Source organism: Podarcis filfolensis, assembly GCF_964270895.1.
Source record: "Podarcis filfolensis genome assembly, chromosome: 15".
Taxonomy (NCBI): Eukaryota; Metazoa; Chordata; class Lepidosauria; order Squamata; family Lacertidae; genus Podarcis; species Podarcis filfolensis.
The window spans coordinates 40,360,052-40,379,285 of NC_139618.1; the positions used below are offsets into that span (position 1 = coordinate 40,360,052).

At 44.3% G+C, this 19,234-nt stretch overlaps 2 protein-coding genes across 9 annotated transcripts in view; one reads left to right on the forward strand and one right to left on the reverse strand.

The window, feature by feature from the left end:
• LOC310750701 (uncharacterized protein) overlaps positions 1 to 19,234 on the forward strand; it is a 735,887-nt gene that overhangs the window by 220,862 nt on the left and 495,791 nt on the right. Inside the window, exons 3-5 of one of the 5 annotated variants that reach the window (XR_014542151.1) lie at positions 104 to 159; positions 1,171 to 1,255; positions 2,299 to 3,151. Coding sequence is in view for 1 of the 5 variants with exons in the window: in XM_083589213.1 (XP_083445339.1) it covers positions 104 to 159 (56 nt within the window). In the remaining 4 variants the exon portion in view is untranslated. Of the gene's footprint in view, positions 1 to 103; positions 160 to 972; positions 1,260 to 2,298; positions 3,152 to 19,234 lie in introns of those variants that run through there. The other 4 variants (XR_014542154.1, XR_014542150.1, XR_014542152.1 and 1 more) reach the window with 4 other exon arrangements.
• The window catches only part of DPYSL2 (dihydropyrimidinase like 2), an 89,440-nt gene continuing 84,400 nt past the window's right edge, over positions 14,195 to 19,234 (reverse strand). For all 4 annotated transcript variants that reach the window (XM_083588611.1, XM_083588612.1, XM_083588614.1 and 1 more), the window contains exon 14: positions 14,195 to 18,958. In XM_083588611.1, coding sequence (XP_083444737.1) covers positions 18,867 to 18,958 — 92 coding nt within the window. In that variant the 3' untranslated portion in view covers positions 14,195 to 18,866. The remainder of the gene's footprint in view (positions 18,959 to 19,234) is intronic.

A 19,234-nucleotide genomic window follows, 5' to 3' on the forward strand; every position in this document is an offset into this window, starting at 1 on the left:
GCCCCTATTCCAAACTCTGCTCAGCTCAGGCACATGACCTGGTAACCCAGTGGATGATACACTCACAAAATGAGTGGTGTAATGGTTGTTTTCTCTCCGTCAGGCTCAAGTTGGCCCAGCCAGCAGCAGCCCCACTCCTCAATGGAGTTTGAAACAGAGGTAAGTTACAGCAGCATCATTTACCCTGTCATATACTACAACAGCTCCCTATAGTTTGGATTGCTCTTATCCATTATGTTCCCCATGCAAACACACATTTGGTTTTGCTAGACTGACTATTGATCCATCTACCTATAAAATTTCTTGCCCGGTCTTCATTATAAGGTCCCACCATAAGTGTTACAGCAATAAAACACATAATTATGAAAAAAAGACAAAACCATTAAAACTGCATCACAAGCAAAACCTTCCCAAATGGAGCGTGGTAATATCAATTCAATAGAAAATGTGGGTCCAACAAAACAAAAAACCCTGTCAACTCTCCAACTGATAATATGATAGCCATCTTTGAATGCCTGAAGCGATTCAATATGACCTTAACCAGGGGTAGGCAACCTAAGGCCCGGGATCCAGATGCGGCCCAATCGCCTTCTCAATCCAGACTGCGGACGGTCCAGGAATCAGTGTGTTTTTACATGAGTAGAATGTGTCCTTTTATTTAAAATTCAAATCTGGGTTATTTGTGGGGCCTGCCTGGTGTTTTTACATGAGTAGAATGTGTGCTTTTATGTAAAATGTATCTCTGGGTTATTTCTGGGGCAAAGGAATTCGTTAATTTTCTTTTCTTTTCAAAATATATTCCGGCCCACCATATGGTCGGAGTGATGGTGGACCGGCCGACGGCTAAAAAAGGTTGCTGACCCCTGGTTTATTTCAACTCTTGCTTGCTCATTCCTTTGGAACTGGCAGCGGGGGTGTTTATTTCCACATTCTGTATCCAATCTTTGCATCAGCTTACATCTAACAAAAAAGTGTCTTTTAAAAGTTGCAGAATCACACTGGTATTCAAATGCAAACTGCCTCCAAGCAGTTGCCCAATGTTCCAAACGACCAGTACCCTGGAGTTATGATTTGTGTTCTTCCAAGCGTTCAAAGCAAGCTGCATTCTAACTGCCTCAGAACTCCAAGGAGCAGTTGCTACGGTGCTCAGACCAGCTTCACTCTTTCCAGGTCCTCTCCTAGGTCAGATGCTGGAAGAGAAAGACCTGGAAAAAGCCCTCGCTCTGGAAAAAGACTGGTTGAAGAACTGATTCACGCAGGTGCATATATGCAGCGCTCCTCAGTTCCCCACCAACATAGCAGTGTTTTCTCAGATAGGAACAAATTGACTTTTATTTCCTTTTGTCCTGTCTGAGAGCCACTTGGTAGGCTTTTCACAATGTGTGTGTGTGTGTGTGTGTGTGTGTGTGAGAGAGAGAGAGAGAGAGAGAGAGAGAGAGAGAGAGAGAATGAGGACTAAAGCCAGAAAGGATTCTTTCCTGAACAGGAGCTGTATTGGTCTGTTGTACCAACTTTCTTTCAAGGGTAGAATGCATAACTTTGGTGGGATCATGCCTGACATTTTACCAATGGAGAGGGAAGGGAGGGGAGCATAGGAATGCAGAGGAGGAGTGGACTAGACAAGAGCCCAATTAGCTGCATGGAGGGGGTCCCTAGAACAAAAGGGGTTGTGCGGTTGTGCAATTTCTTCACCCCCAGGGAAGTCTGATTCCTGGCACTTATGATTGCAGGTACAGCAGACTTTTCTATTCCTACGTCTCAAGGTGGGAAATGCAGAATTTGTCCTAGAATGGTGGCATTGTTTTAGCTGCACATCACTATTTGCTCAAACTTTAGGAGGTGTCCATATGATACTGTGCCGAAGTATCTAACGGTTATCTTTTGTCTGTCTTTTTCTCTTTTTTTTTTAAATGAATATTTATTGAATTTTCCAAATTTATATAAAGACAAAAAGAGAAAGAAAAAGAAAAAAAAATTAAAAACAATTCAGTTTCAATAACAGTTTTCAGTCACATATTTCCTTGACTTCCTCATACCTCCCCTTCTTGTTCTCTAGTTCAATTTGTTAATTCAGCAAATCCTAATCTCTTAACATTCCTTTTAAAATATCGCCTTATTTTCCACTCAACTTTTTTAAATTTAGTAACAAAAACACTTATAGTCCCCATTATCTTTATCATAACAGCTGGAAACCACCAAAGTTCAAACCAACATCTTTTCAAAGTTCATTAATTTTATAATATTTCTGTAGATATTCCTTAAATTTCTTCCAATCTTCTTGTCTGTCTTTTTCTCCAGCATGCCTTCTATCGCCAGCCTTCCCAGCACTAAAGCGGATCTTCCACCCCAGGCGCATTATGGGTCCTTCCTAGTCTGCCTGTTGTGCAGGGTGTCCTGCGTGCAACTAGCTGCCTTTCTCCTGGCTGTCCTGGGCTGCCTAATGAGCATCTGCTCCACATCTGCCAACCTTGACTGGAGAGTGTGGCAAGTAGACAAAATCATGGGCAGCAACCAGCAGGGCATTGTGGGCATTGGCATCTGGGGTGCCTGTTCTGTAAGAAGAGTTACTATGAAGAAAATGATATGTATACCATTCAATGATGAGGAGTCCCTACCACCTGAAATCATTGTGGCCCAGGACTTGATGCCAATGACCTTAGTGGCCACTGTGGTGACCGTGCTTTGGATGGCCTTTGCTCTATGCAACATCTTTGAGCCGGGAAAAGACAAGAATTTCATCGATAGCTTCTTTTCAATTGGAGGAAGGATAGAGTTGGCAGCGGGTACTTGTGTACTGATTTCCATTGCATGGAATCTTCACTCTGTATTAACAAACGAAGGAATTCCGCTTCCGGAGGTTTTGGGAGTGCCTCCGATTCCCACAGAACAACGTGCTGGAATGGCCATCTATATTGGGTTTCTTGCTGCAGCTTTGCAGCTTTTAAGCGGAACTCTGGTTCTGGGTGAAAAATATTTTTGGAAAAGGAGTGAAATAAACACTTCCAAGCCAAAATTTGTAAACGAACCAGAAAGTGTTACAGACACTGAAAACCCAAAGCTGAGGATGAAATGCAGACAGTACTTCTCTTCTGTGACACTGGAATGTGAAGAAGAAAACCCCCCTATCTGGTGGAGATATCGAAGTCATATTTTTTAAAAAAAATATTTATTACTTTCCCAACAGTTTAAACACTACAAAAGAAAAAAAAAAGTTAAACAAGACAATACAGTACAATACAAAAACAAAAACACTACATAACACTAACACTAAGACATTAAACTAACAAAACAAACCAAAAACAATTTAAGACACAGCAAACAATTTCAATATCTTATCTTTCATTCACTTGTTTCAACGACCTCCTCACACCTCCCTTTTTGTATTCCACTTCTGTTAATTGTTTCAGCAATTCCTTTCCATCTTCCTCTGTTTTCTGTCCTGTAATTATCTTAACATATTCTAACCTTGTTTTTCCCTTTAATACACTAATAATCTATTTGTACTTAGTTCCTTATAACATTTCTACTAAAGCCATATCACTTCATTCCAACATTTTTCTAACATTAATTTTACAGTATTTCTGTAAATGGTCTTTAAACTTTTTCCAGTCTTCTTCCACCGACTCTTCTCCCTGGTCTCGGATTCTGCCAGTCATTTCCGCCAGTTCCAGAAGTCATATTAAAACGGAACCCATGCCAGGCTCACTAGCAATATGGCTAAGGAACGGTTCCCGTCCTGTGACTGGCTTTTTTTAACTGGAAGCAGGGGGCGTTGTGTATATTTATTTTCTTATGCATATTCTGTTGGGGGTTTTTTTAACTGAATGCTTCTGGGATGCTTACAACATAGGGTTAACTATAAATGGGGGGAATAAATTAAAAGTATAAAACTGTTATATTTACCTTTAGATATTTATGCTATATCTCTTTTAGCAATAAAAAGAATGTTATTGCAAACTTATGCTGGAGTGCTTATTTCGCTGCAGACTTTACTGTCTATGGTGCTTTTCAAATTGCCTGGTTTTAGGCACTGCTGAGTTGATACCTGAACTGCCCCATCTGGCCATCCACAGGGGAGCAACTAAAACTCAGCATTCTTCTATAGAGAAAATTGCCAGATTCCCCCAATTTGAGATGTCTGAGATCAGATGACAAGATGGAATGCAAGGAAACAACACTGTCCAGGAGAGCTGCTTGCTATCTTCTTCCTGAAGCTTCTCTGACAACATATTGAATGGCTGCCAATTGAGGTTACACTGTAGCCTCCCAAGTTTCTCTAATTTCTTACTCTACAGAAAGCAATTTATGAGAGCTTACAGCACTTTCTGCAAGAAAAATAAACACACTTTTAACAATGACCTGACCACTAGATTCCCCCCCCCCCAGTGAGAACAATAGCTACTGATTTTTCTTTTATTGGTAAAGAAAGCTCAGTGTGTGTGCAGGTGAGTGTGCATATTGGGCCCCATTTATCTCGGCAGGTCTGCAGTTTTGAAATATTAATCATCTTAATGCAGAAAAATATGAATCTCTTCAAGTTTTGACTTCACATATTTGGCAGCACTAAATCTACATTCAGGATGGGCTGCCCGCTGGAGCTATTGGAAGTCCCAATGGAAAAAGAAGGGGGGAAAGAAATCCATTATAAAGTCCCAATTAATCTCAACAATCTCAAGTATTGATTTTCCTTTGCCTTTTATCAATTTGAACTCCTTGTTTGAGAATAACTCATTGCAGGTAATAGACTGAAATAACGAAGTCCTACAAGGTTATAATTGACATTATTTCCTAAAAGGCGTCCATCAGAAGTTATTGGCCTAAAAATGATTTCCCAGATACCATAGATAATCTGATAATGTTCAACATGGCCCATAAGGGGGCAGGTGAGGAAGCCAGATATCAGGGGCTAAGATACTGAGCTTTGAATAAGAAGATGCACAGTTCAAAACTCATTGCTGCCATTAAATCGTTAGCTGGCCTTAGGCAAGATCCCTGCCTCTCTCCAACTTAGCTTTTCTCCAACAATGCCAGCATAATGTTACTGAGATTTCTTCTTTGTTTAAATCAGGCACAGTTAATACTCTGGACACGGCCTTTTTAAGCCAGGGCTTTTTGTTTAACTGAAGGGCCACATTCCCTTCTGGGCAACCTTCCAAGGGCCACAAGCCAGTGGTGGACAGGGCTACAGGCAAAAGTGGGCGTAGAAACTAATGTGCACAGCCCCACCTCCCAATTCACACTGTGGCCTCAGTCTGAGCCCCCTAGTTTGGACGGACCCCCCCCTGAGCCAACCTGGGCACCATTCACCCTGCCCCAGATCAATGTGAGGGCAGGGCTAGCGTACTCTCTTTTCATGGTTTTACCTTTTTCCTGCCCAGCAGGCCAGCCGGTTAGGTCCCAGGGCTGTGGGTGCCCAGGGGCTGTGCATGTGCTGTGTGTGTGTGCGTGTGTGATGTCAGCACGCCTGGGCACATTTTTGAGAGGGGGCACGACCAGGCGCCCCCCCAGCTCCCTCATTGGAGCCTGGCTACTGGCTCCAAGCAGTAGCTCCGCTTTCAGGTCAGGTCTGACCCAGGGCCAGAGCGGAGGAGAGGCAGCAGCGGCAGCAACTTTCCCGCCCCTCTCCTGCACTGGCCTTCAGCTCTGCTCTGGTGGAGAGTCGCGGGAGCAGCATTGCTGTGGTGGCACCCCTCTCCTCTGCAGTGGGCAGAGAGGAGAAGCAGTGGCAGCTGCGTCATCATGCCACTGCCTCTCTCCTGTACAGGGTGGCACGTGCAGAAGCTGCCAGCTCCCCTGAGCCCAGCCGCAGCTCCACTCCTGGGTCAGGTCTGACCTGGGAGGCGGAGAGAAGAGAGTTTTGACAGCATTGCTGCCCTTCTCCTCAGCTGGGCAGCACTGCCCGAGGTTGCTGCCAAGAGGGCATTCTCACACCCGGCCGGACTGCACACAGCAGGCTTCTTCCACGCCCTGCCCCCCCCCTTGTATGTGCAGCCCCAGTGCATAAAATTGTGGGTAACCTGGCCCCTTCATGGGAAATCTTGTGGGGCTGGAGCACCCAGGCCCCCCTGCATCTGGCACCTCTGCTGCCCAGGGCCTGCATTTCCTTCCTACTTGATACCTCACCCCCGGACAGGTCAATCTGGGGCACCCAGCCTGTGGCGATCTAGGGCTGTCTCAACCCAGCTTCCTTGAATTGGCCCAGATTCCCTTGAATTGTCCTAATTCAGTTCAGGCCTCAACTGAATCCTGTGCACCACCCTAGTTTCTGCACACAATCACACACCCTTCCTCCCTATCTAGGCAGACATGAGACATTATCATAGTTCAAGGACACATTGCGGTCAGGCAAATATTCTTGAGGGTCAAAAACTGGACGCAAGAGGGATGTGGCCTGAGGAGAGGGGATGTGTTCAGGGAGGCTTGCAAGGGCCAGACAGGAGGCTTCAAGGCTAGAGGTTCCCAGCCTCTGACTTAAGCAGTAGCAGCCAGTGTGGTCGGGTGTGTCATCACTGTTTTGTCTGGATTATGGTTGTGGGGCAGTGAGGTTTCAGGTGTAAGGATGCAATGGCAGAGACAATCTGACACTCCCACAGATGTCTCAATGCAGTCCTGACATCCCCACTGCCCTGTCCCAGCTAAGCACATGGACATTGAGCAGCCCTGCTGTAGTGCTTGGGGTCATGTATAGGAGCCGTATATTACTCTGTTAGTAAACTTGCTACATTATGACACCAGTGTGATGTCTGAATGAGAAGTCACAGTTCAACAGACAACCCATTTTTCAGGTATGTGAATTAACTGTTCACTATCTACTTAAGAATAGCCATTAGTTGTAGATGTGTGCTTAGAGTCCTTAGAGTCCTTCCAGAGAATTGTAGATAACCCTGTTGCAAGGGTTGAGAGTGTGAGATGCTGGCCAAATACCCAACTCAAATTCATCCCAGGCAAGCGGACCAGATTCCTCTAAAGAAACCTCCTCCAAGACTGCACTAATAGCACCATCAAGTCTGAAGTGAAGTTGAGTGCATCTATGCTCCTAGTATCTCACAAACTTGTCACAGCAGGTTTCAGAGAGTTCTGGTTTACTGACTGCGATGCAATGTTCACCAGTACCCTAAGCACTCAGAGGCGTCATGCTGGTTGGTTATTAGAGGATGCAACAGTGGAGGTGAAGTGTTGCTGTTGCCATCACTGCTACATGGAAGACACACACAAATGGCCTCTAACCTGTGCTTCAAGATTTAGACCGCTTTTGCTCTAACTGTCACCCAACCAACTTCATCATCTGGATCTCACTGGGACACCAAGCTTCATTCTGGGCTCCTCAATATCAGAGAGGATACTTAGGAGTGAGAATGTCAGTGGCCCTTACCATCTTGACGTTCCACTGCAAAGCTTGAGGAGCATCAGTATGTTGAACATCCTTACCAGGTTCACGGGACACACTGTGCATGGGGTCCGCAATCAAGGGTCAAAGTCAAGATTATGTATCCAGAGTCAGATCATGCTTTTAAAATATTTCTTATTAAAGTTTTTAATAATATGGTAACAGCTACAAAAGCTACAAACAGAATAAGAACAATATTGAGTCATCTCCTGGAGGCGATTCTCAGCCCCCACCATCTACAGAGGGTAGCAGTCTCCCAGCTCTTACATGGGAGCCCTCCTTTTCCCACCCAGCCTCTCACCCTGGGAGACCATCACTTCCCTCTTTTCCATCCAGAGTCCTCCACCAGCCACCCCACCCCCATGAATACTTAATCCCTGGACCTTAACAAAGGCCCCAAACATAAAACTCCGGAAGATAAAAAGAAATGAAGAAAAAAGGGAAGAGAGAGAGAGAACAAGAAAAGAAAAGAAAAGAAAAGAAAAGAAAAGAAAAGAAAAGAGAACAAAATACAAAGGGAGAAGAAACATTAGAGACAGAGAAAAGGGGCTACTGATTTTCAATCTGCCAGTTACATAAATAAAGATTATTTAAGACTGCCAGTCCATGTTAATATCCATATTATCCACTTTCTAACAATAATTATTCTAAGTCAAAGTGTCTCAGAATCATTCATTTATTTTCCCCATCAAAAGTGCAAGAGGGATTCTCAATTTTTATTATTATTGGTAATTAACTTTACCTCCATTAATTCCCACCACCATTCCTCCGTATAGGGTAATAATACATTCTTCCATCCAACTCCATGTTAAAATCAGAGCCAGATCATTGAAGGCAAATAAAGCTTACGTAGAGTGAACTCAAACCTTCCTGGACTAGTCATATGATGCTAGCAAATCAGGAATGTGAGGGCAAATGAAGCCTATTCAGAGAAGCACCTCCTGAAAAAGTAAACTTCTTACAAGCATTCTGGTTGGCCATTGTAAGAACAGAATGCTGAACTAGATGGGCCTTTGGTCTAATTCAGGCATGTCCCACAGGTAGATCACTGGATGTCTGTGGTAGATCACTGGTAGATCATGGGCTCCCCCCAAAGAAGCTGAACAGCTGTGGCTCCCCTAAAAAAAAGCTCAACATTTTACCTCCTCCCTGAAAAAAATTCAACAACTTTGACCCGAACCCCCAAAAAGGGAAATCATGATAGCAGCTAGAGTATAGCAACACCTGGAAGGCTTTATACTAATAGTACTGTATATTAGAGGTTTCCCTGACCCTGCTATTCCTTCCAAAGTACCTCCCTTCTTCTTTTCTCTGGCCTTTTCATTTCCGTTTTTATGTCTATTCTCCATTATCATGCTCTCTCTTCCCTTTTGTGTTCTTTTAATTTAAAAAGTTTCCAGGGCTGGAGTGGGGCAGATCATACTCATAGACTGGGAGAGGTGGTGGGAGAGGAGTTAAGCTAGAATAATGGGGGAGATGGAAGCTTGGAATAAACCTTGATTTGCAGTCAGAAGAAGAGTCCAGTTGGCTCAAGCCAAGCCTTATGGCCAAGCCTTATGAGGAACAGATGAGGGAGTTGGGGATGTTTAGCCTGGAGAAGAAAAAACTGAGCGGTGATATGATATCCATCTTCCAGTATCGGAAGGGCTGTCACATAGAAGATGGAGCAAGCTTGGTTTCTGCTGCTCCAGAGAATAGGACCCAAACCAATGACTTCAAATTATAAGGAGATTCCAACTAAACATTAGGAAGAACTCTCTGACAGTAAGAGCTGTTCGACAGTGGAAGGGATTCCATCAGTAGGTGGTGAACTTCGCTAGAGCATTTTAAACAGAGGTTGGATGACATCTGTCAGGGATTCTTTAGCTTTAATTTCTGCATTGCAGGAAGTTGGACTAGACACCCCCTTGGGATCTTCTCTAACTCTACAATTTTGTGATTCTAAGTCCAGCACTCTGTCTTCACAGAGACCAACCAGATGCCCAAAGGGGAAATCCTCAAGGAAAATCTGAGTGCAACAGCAGCCTCTCCACCTGTGATTCACTGCAACTGGTATCTGACAGTGAAGGGAGGTTTTGTTCATTCTGATAGCCTCATCATCATCCATGTATTTGTCTTAACCAGTTTGAAAGCCGTCCAAGCCATCACTACCTCTTTGTGAATTCCAGAATTTGATTATGTGATGCATGAAACAATCCACTGAAAATGTTCAGCTAATTACTCTTCCAAAGAACAACCTGGGCCGCTTTCTTTTTCATACCTTGGGATGGGCTGTATTTGAACAATACCTAGCCCCTCGTTGGTGCTTTAACATTTACTCTGCCAAGTCTGACAGTCCAAGAGAACTGCTGGTGAATTATTAGCTTGGAAACCTGTCAGACCCCAGCTTTGTGCCTTCTCGGCGTCTCAGTTGGGATTCAGCTCATCCATCACTCCTGGCATTCACATAATTCAACAAGAGGAATGGTGGGTTGTCAGTCAAGACAAGAGTTCCTCCCTGGACCACCTCAGCTCATGACACTCATAAATATTCTATGCAATTTTGGTTCAAACGCCAATTCACTCAGCTCTCCTGTTCCAATCAATAATGTTCATTGGCTGTCAGAACCTAGATGACCAGTGGGTACACAGGAAGTTGCCTTATACTGAGCCAATCTCTCAGTAGTGTGGACACTATCAGCAGCTCTCCAGGGTTTCAGGCAGTGGTCTATCCTGGCCATGCCTGGAGATGGCAGGGACTGAACCTGAAACCTTCTGCATGTCCCCTTGGTAATGGAAGAGACCACCCTTATAACATCCTGCTATATTCATTGAAATACCTGGGATTGCTCAGAAAGCAGAGCATGAGACTCTTAATCTCAGGGGCGAGGGTGGGTTCAATCCCTATGTGTGAAAGATCCCTGCATTGCAGGGGGCTGGACTAGGTGCTCCTCATGGTTGCTTATAACACTATGGTTGAACAATAGAACTCCCTTCTATGTTTCTATGGTTCCACAGGTGCACTGAAACAGTGCAATCTTTTGTATGTGTACTCAAAAATAAGGCCTCACTCTGCTTCAATGGTGCTCACTCCTCAACAAGTGTTCTTAAGGTTACAGCCAAAGTCACTGCATTTAACATGCCTTGGTTTAATTCTTCTAAATCAGGGATAGTCAATGTGATGCTCTCCAGAGCTTGCTTGGCTCCCAGCACCCTTCAGCCCCATACGGCATGATCAGTGACCAGGGATGATGCTTTGGCCTCTTCTAAATAATTGTTTTTCCCTGTTCTGGATAACAGCTTGGGAGTGAAGATCAGGACCATGGTGAATAGGCCTTATGCTACAATACGGATGAAAATAATTTAAGGGAACAATAGTTCCTTGGGAAATTGTTCACCTGGAAGGGAGCAAAGGTAAAGGTACCCCTGACCATTAGGTCCAGTCACAGACGACTCTGGGGTTGCGGCGCTCATCTCGCTCTATAGGCCAAGGGAGCCGGCATTTGTCTGCAGACAGCTTCTGGGTCATGTGGCCAGCATGACTAAGCTGCTTCTGGCGAACCAGAACAGTGCACGGAAACGCCGTTTACCTTCCTACCGGAGTGATACCTATTTATCTACTTGCACTTGACGTGCTTTTGAACTGCTAGGTTGGCAGGAGCAGGGACCAAACAACGGGAGCTCACCCCGTCACGGGGATTCGAACCGCCGACCTTCTGATCAGCAAGCCCAAGGCTCTGTGGTTTAGAACACAGCACCACCCGCATCCCATGGAAGGGAGTAGCCCCAAGCAAAAAGACCCAGTGTCAAATGCCTGACAACCTAATTCATCTTACAGGCAGGTCTAGAAGCAGCTGTGTGGCCACGTTTCTACTTTACAAGGGACAGCAGTCTATTTGAAGGACCATCTGGTTTTAAAAACCTTAAACAGGGAAAGTGAGGGCCTTGAAGCTGCCCGGAATAGTAAGCCGAGATCAACTGGCCAGTCCTCCCCACAGCAGTGGAGTGTATTGCATTTCTGTTTAAATGATAAAAAGGTAAAGGTAAAGGACCCGTGACAGTTAAGTCAAGTCGTGAACGACTCTGGGGTTGCGGCGCTCATCTCACTTTACTGGCCGAGGGAGCCAGTGTTTGTCTGCAGAGTTTTTCTGGGTCATGTGGCCAGCATGACTAAGCTGCTTCTGGCGAAACCAGAGCAGCGCACGGAAACGCTGTTTACCTTCCCCGCCAGAGCGGTACCTAGTTATCTGCTTGCACTTTGACGTGCTTTAAAAACTGCTAGGTTAGCAGGAGCAGGGACTGAACAACGGGAGCTCACCCCGTTGCGGGGATTCGAACCGCTGACCTTCCAATCGGCAAGCCCAAGGCTCAGTGGTTTACACCACAGCGCCACCCGGGTCTGTGATAGTTATGTCTAAAGCAATGCATGTATGTGTATAAAGTAGCATATGCAGCTTTATGCAGATCTGTATCTTCTCTTGGTGATGCATTCCATCTCTTCCTTTTGGAAAGAGCCACCTTAATCTAGACATCTGTATAAATATGAACTCTCTTTGTGCTTCTTCTAATATTCAGTGTCTTTAGATGCCCTCAGGTTCTAGAACTACGAGTTATATTTCCATTAATTGAATGGCAAAGCCCTTATTTTGCCAAGCATTTAACTCTCAACCTGTTGGCTACTGAAAGTCAATGAGGTTATGCACTTTAGAAATCTATATAGAGAAATAAATCTCTCTGTGACTCTTGCATATTATTAGTATTAAGCCACGTTAGGAGCTCTTTTTGAAAGCCGGAAAGTATTTGATACTTATAAAAATGTAGCAAAGATGATTCTAGCTTTTCTGTTCTGTGTCTTGCTACCACCTAGTGTTCTCAAACGTTGAAGCTGAGTTTTCTCCACTGTTTACTAGACTGGAACTGTCACTTTGAAAAGGGGAACTGTCTCAGGTTAATCCACATAATATTTAATGTACAGGACTTCCCAAAAATAATCCAAGGAACTGTAGTTCATCCCTCACTGAACTACAATTCCCAGCACGCTTGCCAACCTTCCGTTCCCATGATTCTTTGAAGAAGTCACATGCTTTAAATGTATAGTGCAGATGCGACATTAGTTAAAACTGATCACATGCAAAGAACAAGGGGGGGATGGATGGAAACGAAACATAGACTTGTAGAGTTGGAAGGGACCATGAGGTTCATAGCCCATCCTGGCTTTGGAGTGACAAAAAGAGCTTCTTCAAAGAGCTTGAGCACCACCATCTGAGCAAGTCCATTATGACCATTGTATCCAGATATGTTCTCTCCTGTGTAGAGCAACAGAAGTATTTCATGAAATTTACAGCTTGATTGTATAATAAAAAAAACCCTCGAAGGGCCACCTGGAATAGCCACACCCCCATGTTCACACATGCACTGAAAACACCTTCAGGGAGGGGGGCTTTGCTCATACAGCAGTATCATGGAAGGCAGCCCCATGACATGGTTGTACAGGGTTCCAGGTCATGGGGAGCCCTTTGAGCAGAGGCTCCTATTCCTGCAAGTCTTTTGCTATGGGTGGCGCTGTGGTCTAAACCACAGAGCCTAGGACATGCCGATCAGAAGGCTGGTGGTTCGAATCCCCGCAACGGGGTGAGCTCCCATTGCTCGGTCCCTGCTCCTGCCAACCTAGCAGTTCAAAAGCACGTCAAAGTGCAAGTAGATAAATAGGTCCCGCTCTGGCGGGAAGGTAAACGGCGTTTCCGTGCACTGCTCTGGTTTTGCCAGAGGCAGCTTAGTCATGCTGGCTACATGACCTGGAAAAACTGTCTGCGGACAAACGCCAGCTCTTGGCCAGTAAAGCGAGATGAGCGCCACAACCCCAGAGTCATTCACGACTGGACCTAATGGTCAGGTCCCTTTACCTTTTAGGGCTGCCATACATCCAGATTTTCCTGGACATCACCGGGATTTCAACTGATGTTTCGGGGTGTCCTGGCTTTTACTTTTTGAAATGTGGCAACCCTAGCTATCTGTGGACACCAGGGTGCGGCTGGCCAGCACATGACATGTGGGGTATGACTACTCAGTATCACTCAACTTTCATGTTCGTTCTGCGGAAGAGCTACAACACTTGCAATAGGCTTCCCAATCCACACCCATGGGGATGCTTATATGAACATGTGAGGTCAAAAATGTGTTTTCCTTTAAGATGTTACGAGACATTTTGTGTGTGTTACACTCATTAAAATGTATATTCTGAAAGATGTATGCACCAAATGCAATGTTTATGCATGTTTAGTAAGCAACATAATTTAAAACTAGTATTCTGTGGCTTGCTGCCCTCAACACTGGAGGAGAAATGCAGTGTTATACTACATGAATTTAGGACAGTAGAGACACAGGAAGCTTAACTGTAGTCACACCAGCTGGAACTCAACGGAACTTAATTCCAGCACCTCCCAGATGGGTTCCAACACTTCTCAGGTGGGCGCCATTGCCATTCTAAGAGAACAAGAGAGTTCACTGTGAGTTCCGGCAGTTTTTCTCTAGGAAAATAGCAGTAAGTCACCCCATTGGTCCTTCTAGCTCATTGTTGTCTACAGAGACTTATAGCGGCTCTCCATTGTTTCAGAAAGGAGTCTCTCCTGGTCCTACTTGAACATGCCAGGGATGGAACCTAGGACCTTCTACATGCAAAGCAGATGCTCTTACTACCTGAACTACAGTCCTTGTGCTTTAAAGCCATCCAAGTTGTCCTATGAACCAACATGGACCTCACTAGATTGCAACTTGCACAAACACAGAAGAACCAAACGGAAGACCACCAAGACACAAGGAGACACCGACTGAAACAACAACGTTTTGTCTTTATTAGGAGTTCCCATGGTAATATAACACAGAGTTCGTAAGGAAGAAAAAACACAAGACTCATTTTATGCCATTGAGAGAATGGTCAAATTTTATCAGTACTCCTTTTGTCTACACACATGATCAGCTTATTCACTTACAGCTCCTTCACTCATGTTCACAAGCACAAATCCAAGGGTTAAAATCCATCTAGTAGTAAATTCTACATGGTTTAATTTTTTTTAAATTATTATCATTATTTTCCTTTTTCTTTAGAGCATCAAGTCACTGCGGCAAATTAATTCCAAGTTCAATGTCATTTCCTTTAAGCATTTACATATGACATTCATGAAACAGACACACAAAGCGAGCAAGCTCCCACAGGAAAAAAACATGCTTACATAGCCTGCAAAGTTTCATTTTTTAACAAATCCTTTATTCCCTCCCCCCTTAAAAAAACACACACAATGGTCCAAGAACAAAATAATGAACACGAGGGGGAAAAGGAAGACTCAAGTGAATCACAAAGAGCTGCGCATGTTTCGTATAACTGAAACATGGGGTTGCATCCAACTAACCTCTACTCAAGGCACACTCATTGAACCTTATGGAACTAAGTTAGCCACGTCTATTAATTTCAATGAGTCTACTCTGATCAGGACTAACATTGGATACAACCCATGGTCACTTCCCCCCTCCCCCTTCCCGAAACAGAACTTTGCTTAAATTCATCAAAGCGTAAGTGGCGAGGAGAGAGAGAAAAATTAAAAAGCTGCAAATATATATATTACCCTTAACTAAATATTTTTTAATTATTTAATAAAAAGTGCAATCTCTGAAGCAAACAAAACAGAACCAAAACACAAATGAAACTGTCTGGAATGATGAACAGCCATCAGTTATGGGTGAACGGGTGAGAAAGGGGAAATTCAGTTCAAGTCTCGACTGCCTTTCAGCATCTGACTGGCAGGTTTTTACTACTCTTGGCTGAGTTGCACAGTGCACAGCCTGGAATATAGAAAGCATCCTACACTAAAGTCCAGTTGAGCTATTACCTTAGGCTTGTTCACACATTACACCAAACACAGGTACAAGCTGTGTGCAGGTGGGTGCATCTGTTGCTGACTGACTGTGCAAACTACACTCTTGTTGACTACACACCTATGAAAATCTACAGAAGAGCACAGCTCCACTAGAATGGGGTGTTGGTGCACTCATTGAATATAATGTGTGGTCTCTGTATACAAATAGTTGAGCTGTGCACTTGTTATTCTTGAGTAGCATTCAACGCACAATCAAGCATACATTCATTCAAGCAAACACTTGCATAACACTTTGCAACTGTCTTCAGGGTAATGTATTTTGTGAACACCCCTTGCATGTAAGCTCAACATGTGAAGGAGGGGGGAATGTGAATGTGCCCATTGTCCCCAGCAATAATGCCTCTTGTGTCTTCAGAGCTGTACATATCCTGGCAAATATACAGGGGAGGAGGCGCATGATGTCACGCATAGGCCCAGCAGGCCCACTGTTTGGGAACCAATGCACAGGACTCAAGGCTCATCCCCACCCCCCATGCCCAGTGCAGCAGGGTACACTAGGCAGCAATAGAGATCCACACCCCCTCTGTAATGGGTGTGTGGCTCCAGAAAGGATCAGAGAGGGGCAAATGCATTATGCAGGTGTTAACTACAATGGTGGGAGATGAGTGAGTTCAGTCTGTAGGGATGGCCGCCTCTGTAATCTCCTAGCCCCCTCCCAGATTCCAAGGAGGCTGCTGCTCCCCTTTTTCACATCACTCAAAGAAATTGGCTTTAGTGTGGCAGATGTGTTTTGAGGAATGGGCTGTGGAGCCACTTTTGTAGATCACAACTCCATCACTTGTTGGACTTTAAAAGACAAAACACATTGACCTGGCTATATTCTACTTTTCCTTTCAAAGAATCAGCAAATATACAATGTTAGGATTTTTTTTAAGTAGTTTGTGTTGTTGTTGTTTTTAAAAAAGAGGGGAAATGTGTGGCAAAGTATCAATTTATAATCAACTGAAATGAGTGAACGAAGAAAATGAGGTTATGCTGCCTTCACAATTAAGAATTTATTGTAAGGTTCTATGAAGTATTTCCATATGTTCTTTACTAGGGCTGATTGTGTGGCACCTTCTCACGGACACTCAGGAACAAGAATCTGGGCTGTACTTGGGAAAACCTTTTCTAATAAGGGGGTGGGGGAAAAACATGCTATTGGCCCCATAATGTGTAATCTGCTTCCATGTACACATACCCTATGCAGCTCAATCCACATTTAAAAGGGTGTCAGGCTTACTTCAGATTCCCCATAGCTCTAATGAAATGCCTCTACACAGAGGTGCACCAAAAAAAGGAGGAATGATTTAAGTACAGCTTAGCACAGTGACCTAAATTGGCACAAGCGATTTAAGGGTCAGTACACAGACACTGCACATTAGATTCAGCTCCAGGCTAACCCAGTCCTGCTGCAAGCACAAAGGAAGGGAGGTTGCCATATGGTATAACACAGGCTCTCGTGTGCAGGGGCAATGTTCCAAGGCAGCCCAAGGAACCAGGAGTCTTATGTGCAGTCCATGTACCTGCTCAGTCTCTCATCTACTCAAGCAACCCCACCCATAAGACTGCAAGCCTTGAATGTGGAGAAGGCAAGGGTGGATGGAGGCATGGGAGGTGGGCATGGGCCAAAGGGGGTTGATGCGCAAGGGAGGAAGGGTGGTGGAAGAGACTGGCACAGTGTTTGCACTTGAGGAGGTGAGGAATCCAGGCACAGTTATGCCTCTGGTGGTGCATCCATGATAAGACCAGACCAGTGGTTCTCAAAGGGTGTGGCAAGCCACACAGGTGTGGCAAGAGGGGATGGCAAGCATGGCAGGAAGATTCAAGGACAATCAAAGAACCATTTCAGTGTAGCAGGGTTATACAACCAGAAACTGTATCCATGCCTCTCTTCAAGAGCATTGGCTATTCTTCTACAGTTCTCCACATGTTGTGAGCAAGGATTTTCAACTCTGACATATATGGAAGGTCAGAAAAGAGAAAGAGATGAGAGTTTGTCTCAAATTAGACCTAATATAAATGAGACTACCAGGCAAAAGTAAGCTCACACCACTCACTGATGTGTAAGCATACGTACTTAAGATACATATGTATGAGGCTTATTTATCATTCAATTTTAGGGATGATTCATGTTCTTATGTAGCTGCATTGTTTTATACTTTCTGGGTGTTCCATGATCATATTATAAAGTAGTTGTGTTCTACGTTATGAATCAAGTGCTGCTAGGACTTGTTTCTTTTTGTTGTCCAATGCATTTCTTATTAATAAAGAAATTGGTGTGGCACAAGCAAATTTTTATTCTGAAAGTGTGTCCCAGAGAAAGAAGTTTGGAAACCACTGGACTAGACTGTTTTTAAAGAGATTCCCATTTCCCTCCAAGTTCTACTGAAGGAGATGCTGGGTTTTGCTTTTTAAGGGAATGGGTCATTTGGCAGCACGGTTCCCAGCTAGATCTCCTGATTTTAGTTCTGAACCCAACTGATAAAGAGCTGGTGTTTAGAAAGTTCTCCAACGGATGGACATGCAATGGCGCCAATAAAAGGTGACTTACTCTATGCAGAATCTGACACCCTTACCAAAAGGAGAATGGAAAACCAGTTAACGATACTGCTTGGACACCCAGCAAATCAAGGTGGAGCTGGCCCAAGAATCAAGTGAATTATCTGACATACAGATACCTGTGGCAGGATGACCATAAGTTGTTAGAAGGACCTTGGACCTCATGAGGCTCAGAAAGACAAGGATGAGCTTAATTTCAAAATAAGGCATCTGAAAGCATAACAAGGTAACACACAGAAGCAAGCACACATGTCCTCTCTCTCTCACACACACACACACGCACACACACGCACACACACACACAAACATCTATTAAAACAAGGAAATGGATGAACAAATGATCCTTCAATTCCGAGATGGGATTAGCGCATTAAAACCCAAGAACAACACGGGCTACATCCTCCCAGCACCACAATACCTGAAACCTTAGCAGCACAGCTTCTCCCTTCCTCTAATTGGAAAGTGGGGTGGATACAGATTTGGTCCTAGGGAAATCATGACTCCCACATTTTTTAAGATGCAGGGCTGCAAGTCCAGTTTCTAAAACATCCAGTTTAAAACCTCATTTTTTTCCTATTCCTCTTTCCAATAGTTAAACGTGAACCTTCATTTATATAAAAAGTAAAATATAAAGCAGCTTCTGGGAAATTCACTTTTTCCTTCCTTTTTTAAAAGAAAAACAAAAAGATAAAATGGTGTTAATGGTGATATAAGTCACAAGTTCTACTCTTCAATGATTTACTCCTTTTTTCTGCATCCCCCACGTGTCAAAATGGGGGAGGGGGAGTTTCCCAAATGTATAAGGAGGGGGAGGAACAAATAGGTTCTGTGAAGATGGGGGCGGGGGGGGGGGGAGATTGACAACAAAGGGGCTGGGGAACTGCAGCCTTAACTAGGCCTTACCCATTGGTTGCCCGCAGTAACCATCACAGGCTCTAAAATAATCAAAAAAAGGGTCTTCAAGTGCCCCACCCTCGCCCATGATCCGCTAAGCGGTCATGTTTTTTCCCCCTTTCATTGCTCTTTTTTTAACCCAAGCTGGTGATATTGGCACGGCCACCAGGAGGCGCCACTATGCGCTGCGTAGTGCGGCGTGGAATATTATCGTCAATCTGTGCACCTAGAAGGAAAGGGACAGAGAAGGAGAGGTGCATAAGCATAGTGAAAAACTGAGAATATATACATAAATACATAGATTTATTGTGACTTAAGTTAATGGTGACTTCAATGTCTGGCTCTGGCTGGCGCAAAATGATGCAGAGAGACACTGGATGGGGACAGACTGCCATCAGCACAGCACACCAGTGCTTAAAAGCTTGTACTGGCTGCCCATAGGTTACCAGGCCCAGTGGCAAAGCTGCATGCTACGCTACCAGGGGCGGAGAGCAGACGGGGT